Below are 17,400 nucleotides of genomic sequence, written 5' to 3'. Positions count from 1 at the left end.
TTGTTTATTAGATTTACAGTATTAAACACAATAGAACAGTGTGCATATCTTACATTTGACAGGCGTGAATGTTTGTCATTGAGTTCATTTTCATTGAATGTTCCCAATGCCGCATGTATTGAGGTTCTGCAGAATAGGTAAGCTGCTTTTTAATATCCTGTCTTATCCTGAATTAAGACAAAATCCTGTCACCTTGTCTCGTGTTTACAGGTGTCTTGTGCTGAGGGTTCTGTTGTATCCCCATGATCTTATGTGTGTGCATTAACAAATCAGGAAGGAAGAAAGTGTTAAGGTCATGGAGGTTGTCTATTTGATATTTCATGCTCATGCTAAATTCATGGAATTTGACACAAAGGCCGTGTTGTTAACTGTGTGAAGCTAACTCAAGGTGGCATTACACGGTAGTGCAGATAAATAGAAGATGAGCTTTTGTTATTATGCATGCCCCACACAACCTCTCTTGTGTTTCTCTCAATTCAATCTATGATATCTCCCTCTCCTATTGACAGGGCTCAAGTGGTTTCCCTGGGTTCCCTGGTGCTAATGGTGAAAAAGGAGCCAGGGTAAGAAAACACACTCGCTGAACACACACGGTGTTTGTGTATGAAAATCACCATGCCCTTGTATCCCAGTGCAAAAGAAAATTGATTCCTATTATAAAGGCATCAGTATGGTGACTTGGCACAAAAGATAACAACAGCGAAATCAGTGTTGGGGAGAGAGCAAAAGATGTGGAAACAGTTGTGCTTTCATTGGGCCCGTGATCTCACTTCTAGCCTTGCAAAAATCAAAAAAATGCATTTTGGTTTTGCAAAATAATGAGATATATATCAAACTAAAGGTTTTGTTTTTGCTATTTAACACAAATGCTCCCCGCCAACTTGTTTGACCTTGATCCAACAATTGTTTCATGGAGGTTATGACAGCAAAAGTATACATTTCAAAACATCTTAAATGTAGAAAATGTTTCAAAGAAATAAGCTGTTTCCTCTGTCAGATACATCACAATCATTTAATGAACACTTCAAAGTATTTTATTTAACTCATGCCATGTATACCTGCCAAGGGTACACACTCAATACTTTTTTCATCAAACAAAATAGTTCAACTAGAAAGTCATTTCACAGCTATTCTGCAGCTGTTTTCGCTGCATTTGTTGGCAGGCTGCTTCTTCTGCTCTGGTCAGCCAAACAAAGGAAGTAATCACTTTAGTACAAATTGTACCTATAAACGCACAACTCCAACACTTTTGGTTTTCATTGTAACATAACCTGTTTGCTTTTTTATAGCAAAGTATTGATCATCGGTGAAACCTCACACATGCTTTTCAAGATTTCATAAGTAGACTCATGCAAGTTCAATGAAAAGGTTTTTAATTATACGAACTGCTATTTAATTCATCTGTTAAAATGAAGGAACCAGAGGCTACTCATTTAGAACAGGGGAAAAATGAATGTATTATGAGATGCTGGCACATGTTAAAGTTCTGTCAGTTGTAGAATAAGGCCCCAGTAGCAGTATAAATGCCTAAAATGTTGTCCTTCTGGTTACCTAACAGGGCATTCCTGGCAAACCTGGTCCAAGAGGACAGCGAGGTCCAACGGTATGTATAGTTCACTACATGATTTATATGAATAATGGACTAATTAAATATTGCCACATTATTTTAATGATCTCTCTAACCAAATTGTGTACAGGGGGATTATCACTAGAGTTTCTCATCATTATAATGTACATACAGTATTACTACTAGATTCTGTTCTGACTTTTGATTGTTTCTGTCTTTAGGGTCCCCGCGGTGCTCGAGGAGCCAGAGGTCCAACAGGAAAACCCGGTCCCAAGGTACAGACACGATACCCATCACAGTAAAACACAATACATAGGGAGTTCAAGCCTTGTACTGTGTAGTTTCTCAATCAATACAACGTTTAAAGTAAAACAAATCTTGACCAACAAAGTTATGACAGATTTCTAAATCAAGCTGCTTTCTACTTCTTGCATCCATCCAGACCCATGCCAAAGGCAGTGTGCATAGTGTCAAAATAAAGCTAAATTTGAACTGATGATGATTTGTGGTTGTGTGTTACAGGGCACAGCAGGCAATGACGGTCCTCCAGGCCCGCCTGGTGAGAGAGTAAGTCCATTACACGCTGCGTCTGGGATGCCTATTATGCTTATATGTTAATACAAATGAAGGTTAGATCTTTTCATCAATTTTTCAACACTGTCCTCACATTAAAAATGTGCTCCCTCCACTATGATGGCAATAGACTAAGGCACTTTAATCGAGTGTTTAATCTAAAATTTAGACATCATTGGCTTGTCAAAGTGGATGAAAACCTTCAGAATTGTAAGCTTGATGGTAAGATAAGTAGAAACAAACATGACCTGTATATATATTTTTTGTTCTGCAGGATTTTTTTTTTACAGAGAAATAAGATGTCAGTGTTTTACATAGAGAGCAGTTTCCCAGAAAGAAGATGAGTAAATGTTAACTGGAAACAATTAAGAAGCAATCGACTCCTTAATTTAAAGAGTCATTTAGAATCAACCTGTTTTGACAAAAGCCTTTTATTTAACTTGTGTTTGTGTACTCCATGCCATGACCATGAAAAGATTCTTTGTTCTATGAAGATTTCCTTGTACCAAAACAAGTTAATAGGCTTAACGCTTAGGGCAATTTAGGCAGCACACCATAATGTTGTAATAGCTTCCATGTTGCTGTCATTTGGGGTTTTGTTTTTATGCTGTGTTCCTGTTTCCACAAACGGCAGCATTTCTGTTTTTTATATCACTTCCAATTGGTTCCCAGTCTTGTAGTAAAGTACAGTTTTGCTTTTGCAACATTTTAAAGTGCACCAGAGTACAAAATCTAGATTTTTAGCCTTAGGTATCTAACTCTGTCAGAAAGTTCACAATCTGGACAAAACAAGTCCAGCAATAACATTTCATTTCAAAATTTGTATTCGTTTTTGTTGGATTTCCAGTGGCACAATTTAATTTTGTTGGGTAACAGTGGAATGAGAAACACAAAAAACACTAAAAAAGAAAGGCTTCAAATGTTACGTGTGTTCTGCAGCAGATGATCTGTTTGAATTAGCTTTTACCTAACACTACAGGAGGAGAAATTGTCTGTATTACAACCCTCTGTCAGATGAAGTCAACAACAAAAGTGCTGGAGTGTTACCAGGTTCTGTACAGACACTTGTTTCTTTCAGCATGAGCTCCTTAATCAGGTCCACTGACACAGTTGGGCCTCATTAAAGTAGTTCCATTCAGTGTTTCTATTGTCAAAGGCCAGTGTGAAGCATGTCTTAATTTAACAAAGTTTAAGGTCATAACTTTTACTAGTAGTCACTTGTAAAGAAGTAATATTTAGTGCTTGGGTGGCTCCTCCTAAATTTAGTTTAAAATCTGTATGATATAATTTTGACCTAAAAACATCTTCGAACTAAAGCTTTTTCATTTTCAAATTGAATATCAGAGATTAAGTTTAAAGACCATGTCTTCTCTATCAGATGCTGAGTATTGACTACAATGCCTTCAGTCAGTCCTTCAGGGCTTCCTGCAGAAAGCAGTTTTCATATTGTTATTCGGCAGCTAAGAACCTTTGAACTGTGTGATTCCTAATGATTAAAGTTCAGTTCTGAGGTTCAGAGGTAATATTTCAGCTGGTCAAACTATACTGTCATGAACTCTGTATTTCTAAGAGCTTCTGCTGCCCTTATTATGCTGTGTGGAAAATAAAAACCCAAGTTAACTCAAATGTGATGAATGATTGTGATTCAAAGATGAGTTTAGATCATCAAGTCCACTTTGAAGTTTACATTAGACAGCAGAAGATCAAGTCTATTAAATTTGCATCAGATATTTTATGTGTGATTTATATTCATCCATCGAAGCACAAAACGCTTCTTACCTCAACAATATGCTTGCAAACTTGCAAAAAGTGCTCACATCATCAACATATTTTACTGTACACACTTCAACACGCAACTCTTCAAAATGAGTACCTCTAACAGTAACACTCTGTAAGTTGCAAAGTGACCTCTTTTTCTTTTCATTTCAGACTCTCACCACATTTTTTATTCATTATTTGCTGATATGGGTCCCACTTCCCACTCTTCTTTTGTCTCATTTTTCACACACAGCCTATATTTCTGCTGCTCTCACCATATCAGTATACCGATCGAATATACAGTGTGTGCAATTTAGTACAGGAGTGTAATACATAGTTTGATATTTATTAAAATTCAGTTTTCTGTTTCCAGACCGTAATGTCACAATCACTTTTGCTAACTGATCAACAGACTTAATGTTGTACAGTTTAGGAAACAATATGTTACCATATAATATAGTTTAATACTAGTAGAATAATGTTGAATTGTTTAATATCAGACAATAGGGAAAAAGAAGTGAATGAACGATAAATGAAGACTCTATTGTCTGACTTATATGGAATTATTACTATCATTTCTCTGTGATTTGACTGCTGGATTTAACAAGAATAATTTGATCGGAACTAACTTTCAAAATGAGTTGACCTTATTTTACCAAGCAGTTGCTCACTTACTTGTGATTTTTCTTCATAAGTATTTAATGCCAGGAATGTTCCCTTTCAAAAAAATATTAGCAGTCAAGCTGAGATAATAATGTGAGATATTTGGGCCACTATATTATAGCAAATTAAAAGTCAGAGAGACCTTCTAAATCTCTATTCACTACTTTTTGCTTTGGCTACAAAACCATTTTTTACACATTTTGGCTTTTAGGCTGATAGATGTAATTTGCTGTCTCATGCTTCTTTGGAATTAGTCACGATGTACACGCGACATTCTTCCATCTTTAAAACTTGTTGCCGTTTTGGTTTGGCTCTCTTTTGTGTAAATGCAGTAAACTGAGTCAAAACTCTTCTTTTTGTATCTCTCATCAGTCAGAATGTCTGTTTGTTGATTGCAGGGACCTCAAGGACCTCAGGGACCAGTGGGCTTCCCTGGACCAAAGGGCCCCCTGTAAGTATTTCCTCTCCCACTCCCTGCAGGCACTGTTGGCTCCCGACAGCTCAGAGCAAAACTATACTAAGACTAGATGCTTGCAGGTACTTCTCAAGGTTCTTCTCCAACTCGTACTTCCTTTCCTCTCGCTCCTGTATCAATAGCAAATTAGCCTAGTTTGCAAACATAAGTCACAATTGATTCAATTTGAGGAATTCATGGGGTGCAGTAATACATAGCAATATCCCTAATTCTGTGCAGAGATCATTAGTCTAACTGTTATTGAAGCAGAACCCATTTTCTCACTCCCCAGTCTAGGCAGGAGACAAGTGGTAATTTCCACCTATTGATTCCAGTTAGATTCATAGCTGGCTCTTAGCCCTCAGCCAGTGATGTTGTTCCTTTCACGAAAAAAACGCCAAAAAACTGTTATTTTTTCATTAGTGTTCCAGTTCTATAACTATGACTTTTCCTTTCTGAATATTATGTTTAGATGGTGTATCGTGCTTGCAAAGCATTTGCTCAATAATAAAACATCAATACTTTGACAAAGATACTTTTTTTTCAAGCAATAGGACAAATTTCGTAGTGTTGTTATTCACATCAGATTTCTACCTAACAGGGACCACCTGGAAAAGATGGGCTGCCTGGACACCCTGGCCAGCGTGGAGAGACGGTGAGTCTTGAAGATGCAATATCCTGTTTGAGCTGTCAGTCAGCTGTGTAGCTCTGTTTAGACTCAGTTTTGCTTAGTATTGCAACATAAGACCTCACATCCAGCAGAAAACTCAATTTGACTTTCAATTTTTTTCTGGATTTTGACAGTCTGTTCTTCTTTTAATACAGCAAGAATTGTGTGTTAATGCTTGGTAATCTGTCTTTCCACTACTATTTAGTTGCCCATGAGATCTTTTTAGCTTTCATTCATTAAATTGTTTCTCAATTGTAAGACAGATCTGATCCTCCCGTTCAGTAAGCTGCACTTCAATTGAATCCCCCCTCCCCTCCCTTCATATCTTATCTCTGTAGCTCTTATATACAGGGGATAACAATCATTGATAAAACATCTCCATGGGATGCCAAATGGGCCGACATATCTCGTAAAGCAAAACTCTAAAAGACAAAGCCCTTGTGAACATTGTCTGAGCCTATAGCCAGTCTCTTTTCCGTTCTCACACACACACACACACACACACACACACACACACACACACACACACACACACACACACACACACACACACACACACACACACACACACACGCATTCTGACCGACTAAATCCAGATGGCTCAGATTCCTGTCTCATAGACTTGGACACCGGCAAGCTGGGGAACCATCCTCTTCTGGCGGAGCTTCTCCCTTGTTACATTGGCATGTTTGCAAATATCCAATGAAAGGATGCTAAACTTAGATTGTCCTGCTGCAATAAGGTGTCCTTGTGCAGCACTGACTACTAAAACAAGAATAACTGAGGGAAACTAAACCATAGAAAATTTGTCGCATCACTGAGCAGTGGTTTATATAGTTTTTTATTCATGTTTAATGCAGACTTAATGAGTAATAGCTGTACTAAATCTGAACCGAAGATGCACTGATGCATAGAGAGGGTATCCCACGAGATGTAAGATTTACCTCACAACAACAAAAAAACAAATCAAAGTTTGATTTGATCACACCTTGTTGCAAATAACCTGCTCTCAACTTCGATTCCCCAGTTCTTGGTATGCAACAGTGCACCTCGGTTTGACGAGGCTCAGAGGGCAATAAATTCTACTAAAAGCTTGACAGATCATCGTCTCTGTCATTAAAGCTTCCCTTTCCGCCTGCCTCTTTCCTACAGATAACGTAATACAGCACACACGAGTGCCTCCCTGCCTTTGCCGAGATTCAAGCGACAACGATAGAGTCTTCATTAAGGTGTTTATGGCTGCAGATTTATGTGCTGACGAACAGGCTCCACAAGCATCCAATATGAGAATGGATCACAGCAATAAAGATGCTCATAGGCGCCCAGCCCCAGCAACACAAGTTGCATTTGAGGAAGTGCAAATAAAGATTTGAGCCAGTGTCTCTGAGTCAGGGCCGGTGCTGCAACAGCGCGGCCTGAGGGCTCCCGTTGAATAATACATCACCATAAATCACAACGCATAGTGATCAATAAGCCTGAAGTCATAAGTCGGACAGGATCGGCCTTATAAGAGCTTGGATTAGAAACTTTGTTTTTCTTCCATGATAAGTTGCAAATCAAATGAGGAACCATTTTAATACCTCAGTGAAAAATTGTCATGGATGAAGTTTGAACACTCAGGGATGCAAAGATCAAATGAAAATATAAAATTTCACACCCAACACTCCGTTCCTGGAGTAGAACATGTTTGCTTCCATCTAACTACTCTTCATAAATGTCAACTTAATAGAGTTTTGCCATTTTCACTCATCATTCCATTTTAAAACAGGATGTCTGGAAGTAAAACAGTATTTGGCAGCTCAGATAAAATTGGAAGACATATCCCAAGTAGATATGAAATCTGTGTTAAGGATGCCAGTCATTCTTTGGCTTTATGCTCCTGCTGCATTAATTAGCTGAATAGCTGATTTGTAATCTTCAACATTGGGTTAATATTTGAGTTATATGCTGTGGAGCATTTGGAGGAGGACTCAAGCCAATGCAGATTGGATTGTTCCTCTCCCGGAAGACAGAACTTCTGATTTGTGCTGCACTGTTGGGAGTCAATGCTCAGGATTTTGAACTTAAATCTATTCTTGGCTTGTCCTGTTCTGCCTTTTAAGTCTGGTTAAGCATGTCCATAGGGAGTACTGCAATGCAAATCAACATCAGTACACACGCTGAATGTAAACTTAATGCAACAAGTTTACTACAGCTAACTCGTCTGTACCCTCCCAGACAACACAGACCCTTACATTTAAAGCTACATGCGGTAGTTATGGAGCAGGCATCATACCAAGGTGAAGCTGGCTAATGTGATGGCTTGCATATGTCTACATACAGTACACACTCAGCAGACATAGAGCAACGCTGTCACCATGGTAGAGTCAGGATTCTTTAAAACTTTGACAATGTGGCAATCAAAGATTTGCACTGAACTTTACAAACCTCAAACCAATGATAAAAACAAAGAATAATAATGGATGTGTCAGTGTCAACAAAATTCATTGGAATGTTTATGATAGTGTATTATAAAATAAGAGTTTGTCTTCCTCTGTTTTTTCTTCTTTCTTTCTCTATCTTGTAATCTTAACATCTCATTGATACTGAGCTCTGTGTATGCAGTGTATCAGAAAATGTACATTCCCCCACAGTTATTAACTAGCCAGTGCAGTACTCTAATATAAACTATTCTTGATTGTGAATAGAACCTTAAAAGCCCTCGTTTCTACATCAGGAAAATGCCAAGCCGAAACATAAATCCCTTCTTATCAGCTCAAGTGAAATCACTCGGGTTTGTTTGCTTGGGTTTTAATAGATGAGCTGTGTGTTTCCATTGTTGTTGTAAACCGTTTAAATAAGGTTTTATAATCTTTTTTCAGGGTTTCCAAGGAAAAACTGGTCCACCGGGCCCGGGAGGTGTTGTTGGACCTCAGGTAAGAGAAAAGTACTCTAAAGAATAAATGTATTATTTATGAACAACAGCAGAGCACTAGTAACCTAGCCATCTGATAGATTACACAAAATGTATAAATTATGGAACAGTGAAGCTAGGAATGTCTCAGCAGTATTGTGGACCAAAATCTTAAATAATGGGTATCTTTTTAGAAAGAAAATGCTGTAGGCAACTAAAAAATCTCAAGTTGGTGAATTTTATTTATATAGCCCAGTCCCACAAATCACGAATCAGCTTGAAGGAATTGAATGCCACATAGTAGCTTCAGTCCTTGGACTCTTGGAGGAGAGTTGTGGAAGTGCAGTGAGGTTGGAAAGACATTTGATGTTGAGTGTCCAGAAAAGAGCTGCATAGTAAATTTACAATATGGGTGATTGTGACGACAAAGTTTACAACATTAACATTGAACTAGATTATTCTTTAACTGGATTTTAAGCACGCAGTGACTTGTGTCTGTTGAAGTACTGGTGTCATTTGAAGGAAATTTCAGTTAAAGATGCTACACATGTACAAATGTAATAATGTAATAACACAAATGACAACAACCAAAGTGGCATAGCAAAAAGACAGTCACACAATTAAAACACAAGAATGTGATACAATACACAAATGCACTAACCATATTAAAATAGATAAAATCATGCATTTGAGGTTTTATAGTGCAGAATGAGCTTTTTTACTTTTGAAGCAAGCCAGTTAAGCTAAGGACGTCTGAAACAGACCTTTAATTACTATTTAACACACTTTAATAAATAAGGCATTTTGTATTTTTGCTGCGACAAATTGTAAATAATATTCAAATGTCTGATGACATTTTAGGGACCTACAGGAGAAACTGGTCCCGTTGGTGAGAGAGGCCACCCTGGACCTCCCGGCCCACCCGGAGAGCAGGGTCTTCCAGGTGCTGCTGGCAAGGAGGGAGCCAAGGTATGTGTCGAGTGTAATCTACTGCAGGGGAGAAAATAGCTACAAAGTGTTCCTGTTAACCCTTCTTCTCAGATAAGTGCTGATTCATTTTTGTGTAGCAGCAAAAAATACTACTGTTGAAATAGCCCCATAGCTCCCCCTGTCTTCTTTAGAGGGTAACAGATATATGCAGTAACCTGTTCAAAATAAGTGGACTCTACTTTTCTCATGCTCTGTATTAGCATTGCATTAATTATGCTGAAGAGAGGATTCCAGGAAGGTTGATGGAATCATCAAAAGTATACACATGGGCTGCAAATTGAACTTATGCAGTTGCAATTATCCTACATGATTTGATTTTGCAGATTGAGCCGGCTGCATTCACAAGCAGTTTCTTGAGGGCACGTAAAGCTAAACAGACTACTGGATTGCTTAAATAAGACTGTAGAAATAAGTCTGGAACAATAAATTCACCCTGAAGTACACCCCAGCCATCGCCAGATTCTCCCCATTACTCTGTACTGTAGAAGATTCCAGCAAGTGACTGCCGACGATACAGTATCTGAGATTTGGGGAGTGTCTGGTTGCATTCTCTCCACAGCCCTCCCTGCCGGGCAATTGAGTGCCCATTAGGAGCAGACAGCAGCCATTTTGGAGAAGTATGTGCTGCTCCAGACTAACCCCCTGATTCCTAGCACTACTCAGCATCTCCTCCTCCCCATCCCCTCCCTCAAACACCCCCCATGTCTTCTCCTTTCATTTTCTCCCTGTCTTCCCCAAACAGACAGTTTAATCAAGTCCATCGGCTAACTCCAAAACCCTCCGCCACTCACAAACCCACTTTCTTCCCTACTCCGCTCAGCCCTGTGCATCAGTATGCCAGGGACACTTTTTGGAGGTCTTGGCAGCAGAGCCCAAATCCTCTTACACCTCTCAAGCCCACTCTTCTGTGCCTCCCTGTTTGCAGATAAAGTCAGACTGCCAATACAAAAGAACAGAGAACAAACCCAGAAGTAACTTTTCCTGAAGTCAAATGTCCTTGTTTTAGAAATGTGGTGTATAAAATCCACTAGGAGGGAAATGAAGTGGCCCCTCAAATATTGGTACTATTCCTTTTTTCTATATAGAATACAAAAAAACTGATACCTAAAGTTAGTTAGGTGTCAATGTGAGTGTTATGACGGGTTAAGAGCGTGCATAAAGCTGCAGAAGAACAGTTTTTTCTTCTTCATTTCCCCCCTGCTTCCTTGCAGCACATACTCCGGGCTACTCATTTCAATCAAGAAGAAATCCCTGTCTAAATGTTTTATTTGTTGTGTCGTGTCACACCTGATTTGATTTTTTGTTAATTTGAATGTCCTGCACTGTTCTTGCATCCCCGCATTGGCCTTACAGTACCTGGATGGACATATGGCGGATCATATTATACAGTTTTGCAAGTTCTAAGTAGAATATATTTCAAAACATTCAATTTTCAAGACAGAAAAGCTCTGTTATATTGAATAGTGTCCTCCGTCTGTGCTTCAAGGCATCTTGAGTGATTAAATCTCACCAGAACAAATGTCTCCACAATAAAACAAAGTCAACATATTAGCATGAGACAACTAAAACAACAAAGGATTCTTCAACTGAATCTTAACAAAGCAAAGCACTGTACAAAGGGCAATGAAATACAAAATAAAATTGCTTTTTAACAACAGGATCACAGCAACACATGAGTACGACTCTGCTAGAATACCTTAACATCTGCCTCCCTCAATTCTCAGTCAGTTCTTAACTGAGCACACTGGGACCTCTGCTTCCTCTGAACTCTATAAATGTTATTCCTTACTGTAATAATCTTTTATTTAAATGAAATTTTCACTTTGGCTTCTTACAAATGTCCTCCTTCTACTGACCTTTACAGATCTTTAAAAATATGTGACTGAGTGTTTGGATGTTGCACTGCAAGTTATTCTATCAATAACATTCAAATCAGAAGTGAAAAATATCGCAGCAACTTTACTCAAACAAGAATAGCATTTTGTACGATCAAAGTTAAAGATCTTTTTGCTTAGTTTTGTCATTGGCAAACTGAATCATGTGGTTCCACAACCTCATAACCTCTCTGAGGCATGGTTTCCATCCCATATCCTCTTTCATAATTCTCTAAGAAAGCACCTCATGGGTTAATTCTGGACTACACTATTGTTGCTGACATTTGCAAAACCCCCTGCATAAACGGAAACAAAGCCTACCATTGAATTAAAATGTTTTGTAAAGGTTGAAACCTCGTTTGGCAACAGCTTAATTGTATAATTATTTGTCCTTCCATCAGTACGTTGTTTAACATTATTATTTGACCTTTTCAGCAAAAAATGTCTCCAATAATGTTTTCAAATTTCGTATTCTGACTATGTGAAAGACTATGAAAGAAATACTGCACTGGTTTTGATTATAATTGGTGCTTATTTATTGACTGTGTGGTGACAGTCATAATAAATCCTCAGAAAACAATTATGCTTCAAATAAATTGCAGCTAATGGCAGATTATCAATATGTATTCACTTGCTGTCTGGTGATTTTGTCCTGTCCTTGCTTAGCTGCAAACAGTGTAGTGGAGTTCTTCGGTTTCATACATAAACACCTAAGCATATTACCTGCATGAACTCATTTCACCAGAGGGCTGAGAGAAGGCAGTTGTGAAGTAAAGTAGTTAAAGTGGTTCTGATTCTAAAGTTTTGATTTACACAAATCTAAGTGCGGCGCAGTTCTCAAATACAGGATTTTGCAGTCATGTGCTTTGCATTTCCAAACCAATACTAACCCCATGCCAAACTTGATTCATCACTTCCAGGCTGTAAAATTGCATTAGAAGTTGTGCCTGTGGATAACTCACTTTTCGATATAAATATAAGAAAAGTCATGTAGTCAGTTTAAGCTCTCAGTTTGCTGTTGCGAAAGCCGAATGTGTCGCTGAAAGACTGAGCCTGCTTTACTATAAAGATGTTTCATGAATATATAGGTTTGAGACGATATATTATAGTCTTTTTCTTTGGTTATTTTCATTCGGCTAAGTTCACATTTTGCTTGTATGTGTCCTTTTCAGTCCTTCAGTCACACAGCCTCTGTCACCTGACTGGATGAAAGCACCCCTATAATTTTCATATCATGACTAGCTATTTTTTGCTTTGGTCTCCTATTACCAGTATTCTTATCTCATGTGTATCTTGTCTTACTTAATTGGTCCTTGAAAGATGTTTTCAAGACTTGAATCTCAAAGTGGACCCTGTTTGAGAGTCTGGCCTGTTCCTCTGCAGTATAAATATTTTTAATGCATTTTAAATACAAACACCCATGAAATAAAGTAAAAACACAGCTTTAATAAATTTATTTCAGTTTTGCAGTTTTAGTAGTAATTTTACCCACAATATCTCATAAAACTGTCATTGTGTGTATAGGGAGATCCTGGACCCCAGGGATCCACTGGTAAAGACGGTCCCCCTGGCCTCCGTGGCTTCCCTGGAGAGAGAGGTCTACCTGGTGCCACGGTAAGAGCTCCACCTGCATCTATCCATCATAGTTTTCCTTTACACATGTTTGCTAGTGGAAAGTGACAGAACTTCGCTACAGAACAAATGAAGCAGCTTCTATCTCGAGCTACTCACTTCATTAGAGACACCAGCCCTGGAATTCACTCCTAGCAATCAATCCGGTGTGGAGGAAATCTGAAGCGACATCTTACAAATTAACAGGCGAGCCTCTGCATCGCTCCACCGCTACTGGCACCATTGTTTTAACCGCCGCAATGATTCATGGGCTTCTATCACAGAATTTAGCAATTGTTGGTTGGGGGTTCATTTGTAAAATCTTTTCCCCGTTCTACTCAAGGACTTGAATTGTTTTTCATATTTCACTGCCAGGGATTTTGGGGGCAGCAAAGTTATTTGTTTGTTTCTGTATGCATTATTTACTTAATAAATTATTACGTTAGAAATGTTAGCAATTAGGCCGGTGTGGCTGAGAATGGATGCACTGTAGGGAGAGGAAGTATTGTGCCTCCTCAATCCTCAAGGTCAGTCAGATTCTTCAGGACAGCAACACCACTGATTGTTTTCTGCCATTGTAATTTACTCCAGCACACAGCCAGAGCCAGCAGAAGCTCATTACCCATGCTGCTCTTTTGTGGCCCACGAGGGAGCTGCACACACACACACATGTTGAATACTGATGAACATGCAAGAAAGCACACATGCATGCATCATATTATGCACAATCCTTCGTGTGCAAAACCAAATTCTCAAGCTTGCATATGGAGAACAAGATAGAGAAAATTGCATACGCCCACATGCACATGGAGTGTTGTTCTTATGCAACTATATGCGTGGAAAAGAATCCCTAGTATCCACAAGAGCACATTTATGAAGGGAGTGATGTCTTTTTTTAGACGTCTTATCTGTTGTGACTGAGTTATTTATTATGAATGTTGGATTTTACCTCGCATACTTTATTTTTAGCCTCTGTTTCATGTTGGGAGAATATCAGAATAAAAATGTCAATAGCAATGGTATTTCTTGCGGCTGTGCTCGGAGGTTAAATGCACTCAAAGCACATTTCTCGCATCGTCTCGCTCAAGCGACAAACCGCTAAATGAAGGCAGACAGTCTTGGCTGGATTGGCATATAATGATGCTGGTGTTGAAACACTGGGCTGTAAATTGTACACTCCGACTGATGTGAGGTTCCAAAGAGCTTATCTGCTATGTCAGGTAATTTCTCATGTGTTTTCCCCTCTTTTCCTCAGGGCCCTGCAGGTCTAAAAGGAGGAGAGGGGCCCCAAGGTCCACCTGGTCCTGTTGTAAGTATGCGGTTAGCTGAGAATAAAACACGTTTGGGAAGGGAACTTGAAAGCAAAGTTTCTTTGTTCTCTGTACTGGATAGTTCTATATTTTATTTGTTATTGCTATTCATTAGTGTGAAGGCTTGTCCAAAATAATTATTGTTCTACTGAGGCCAGCATATGGCAAATACCAGAGGGCTGTTTCTGTCAAGCTAATGAAAGAATGATACATTATTTTATTTGTTTCAACTCTCGTTGCCCTGGGTTTAAGTTTGGTTAGAAGTATTCATTTTCAGAAAGACACTGTTGCACATTCAAAAATGTATGCACACTGACACATTCTACTGATGTCCAGCATGCAGAAGTTAAGTGCCTACCTCAACAGAAGAACTGCAGCCACTGTGGCATTTATTGTAGACATGAGAGAAAATGAGATGAAGTAAGGGAATACAGTACATGGGTTACACATATGAGCTCATTACATAGTCATATGATCTGTGATTTAGTATTATTTTGCCAATGAAAGTGCCGTCGTTTTCTTCTCATCCTGTGATGCTACACGCAGTAGCTTCTCATCTGATCATACACTAGGGTAGCTGGGTAACAAGACTATTTGCACCATTGCCTCTTGGCACACAGACAGAGACTCAAACAAACAAAAACACACAGCAAAAGCATACAGCCAGGAGAGCATCTATATGGTGAGTCATATGTCTAGTCGTTGTGGGAGATGCTGTTGCACATCTCTCATCAGCCCTAGAGCTTCTTTTCACTTTGACTGCTCTTTTTCTTCTTGCTTTCTTCTCAGACAGTCACAGAGACACTTCCTATCCTTTGTAATCATTTAGAGTTTTGTAAAACACTTAAACCACAAAATACAAATTGCTAGAAAGTGTCAATATAAAGCGTTTTTCTGGAAAAAAAAAACATGCTGTGTTCCATAGACATCTCATTTAAAAGGCCGATACTGTCTTCAGGGATATTTATAGTCCACTGGACATAATTGTTAAAGTTTTAGATCCAGTTTTTTATTAATTGCAGTAAGTCAGGTTTCCATATATTTTGCACAAATTGAGAAAAATAGAGCAGCAATGTGGCCCCACCACAGTAATTCCAGTCCTGGGAAATCAATACGCTTATAACTTTCTGCCAAAGGCTACAAACTTTGCACATTACATTAAAATTGTGTTAACCTATAGCTAAAGTTTTGTTAACTGTTTGCATATTACCATGCATAAACTCTGTATGTTCAAATACAGTCTTAACCTTACAATCATAGTAAAATCAAAAGCTAGGTCCGACTTATTCCAAATTATTGAAATATTGTGTTTTTGCCAGTTCTCTCTCCCCCCATTAATGTGTATTTACCAGTAGCTGCTCTCCATGTCTTCTTGGAGATCACAATGCTGATAGTAGAAATGGGCTGCACACAGATTCATTGCATACCTAATGTCACTTGCTTGTCAGTCGAGATTAGAAAATCAGATAGGAATAATTCCATCTGTATTGATTTTAGGGGCTTTTTCTTGTTCAATATTACCATTTTTGTGTTCCACTTCAATTTTGTTCTTACCAGAATGAAACGGCCCTGATAGGAATGATGTATCATGGTGCATTAAAACATACACCTTTTCTAAAAATACCAACGTGCTTCACATTGTAAGTGACAGAAGATACATCACAGTGTTTACATGAGGAGTTCACTGAATAAAAAACAGGTAGCAAAAAATACAAATTTGTGTTTGGGCTCTCTAGTGGCATTTTTCTGGTCAGACCATGTAGTCGAGGGAACGCAAAGTCAGTGTGAATGCAGGTAAACAAAGAACTGATTCATTGCAGCAGTATAAAAAAAAAAAGCGGTGTGTCATTTACCATCATGCTTTATGGATTCAGGTGAACACTGAGTTCCTGTATTTAAGTAGTGATACACTACACCAGTCTTTTCCATTCAAAAATGCATTTTCAGCACCTGGAGGGAGCTGCTCAGGCCTTAGAGAACCACCAAGACCCTCAGCTCCCTGAAGCAGATAATGCAGACTGCTTTTAAGAATCAGCAGTGCTTTATTACAACCTAAAAGCACCTGTTACTGTGTGTTGCTTCTTCAGGTTTCTCAGTTTTCCTCTTTCAAAGGATTTACGTACTTGCCTTTGTATGCATGTATTGATCCATTAGCAGCCGAACTCTGTAGGGCTGCGCTTTGTCGATGTCTTAATGGTGATATTTGCTGTTCAGTGTATTCAGGTTATATTTATGGACAGGCTAATAAAACTATGACATACTAAAATAAACCATGAAGCCTGGCCACCTTTTATTTTGCACTTATGTCTCCATCCTTCTCATACTTGCAGGGTTCTCCTGGTGAGAGAGGTCCTGCTGGTGCAGCTGGTCCAATTGGCCTGTCTGGTAGACCTGGCCCCCAGGGTCCTCCAGGTCCTGCTGGAGAGAAGGGAGCCCCTGTAATTTATTTTGTTTTCTCTCCTAAAGCTTCTTGTTTTCTGACCTTCAGTTTTCAAAATATGATTAAAGCAAATGTCTTTGTTCCTCTAGGGTGAGAAAGGGCCTCAAGGTCCAGCTGGTCGTGATGGTGTCCAGGGTCCCGTCGGCCTGCCTGGACCTGCTGGACCCCAGGGACCACCTGGTGAGGATGGGGACAAGGTCAGTCAGCCGCACTCACCAGCCGTCTCATTGTGTTGTACCAGCTGCAACTCTGTCTCCATTCCCAAGCATACATTTGGGACTGAACCACAGTGCCAATCAATCTTAATCCTGACATTTGCACTCACGCCATCTGCAGCAAAAATATGGATCTCTACTTTCCTAACTGTTGCCTATCTGTCTTCATAACCCGATGTGCCATGAAACACAATTAGAGGGGTGTAAATGTGAAATACTGTTGCTCATTTCAGCTACTAAAATTATAATGCCTCTTAGGGTTACTATCAGGCATTCTCTGAGCTGCGAAACATATGTCACTACAAGAGTTTGCAGTCTGATAAACTAGACTGTAAGGATGTGCATCTCCATATTTATGCATCCATGCAAGATTGTAGCTGCA

At 39.0% G+C, this 17,400-nt stretch overlaps 1 protein-coding gene across 1 annotated transcript in view; it reads left to right on the top strand.

Annotated features, from left to right (window-relative positions):
- col11a1a (collagen, type XI, alpha 1a) overlaps positions 1 to 17,400 on the top strand; it is an 82,724-nt gene that overhangs the window by 41,751 nt on the left and 23,573 nt on the right. Inside the window, 12 exon segments of the mRNA XM_051940660.1 lie at positions 510 to 563; positions 1,559 to 1,603; positions 1,789 to 1,842; positions 2,090 to 2,134; positions 4,960 to 5,016; positions 5,617 to 5,670; positions 8,547 to 8,600; positions 9,440 to 9,547; positions 12,967 to 13,056; positions 14,309 to 14,362; positions 16,694 to 16,801; positions 16,893 to 17,000. Of these exon segments, the coding sequence (XP_051796620.1) occupies positions 510 to 563; positions 1,559 to 1,603; positions 1,789 to 1,842; positions 2,090 to 2,134; positions 4,960 to 5,016; positions 5,617 to 5,670; positions 8,547 to 8,600; positions 9,440 to 9,547; positions 12,967 to 13,056; positions 14,309 to 14,362; positions 16,694 to 16,801; positions 16,893 to 17,000 (831 nt within the window).

Source organism: Acanthochromis polyacanthus, chromosome 20 (assembly GCF_021347895.1).
Source record: "Acanthochromis polyacanthus isolate Apoly-LR-REF ecotype Palm Island chromosome 20, KAUST_Apoly_ChrSc, whole genome shotgun sequence".
Classification (NCBI taxonomy): Eukaryota; Metazoa; Chordata; class Actinopteri; family Pomacentridae; genus Acanthochromis; species Acanthochromis polyacanthus.
The sequence above is the reverse complement of the archived record's forward strand: the minus strand, read 5'-3'. Positions and strand labels throughout refer to the sequence as shown.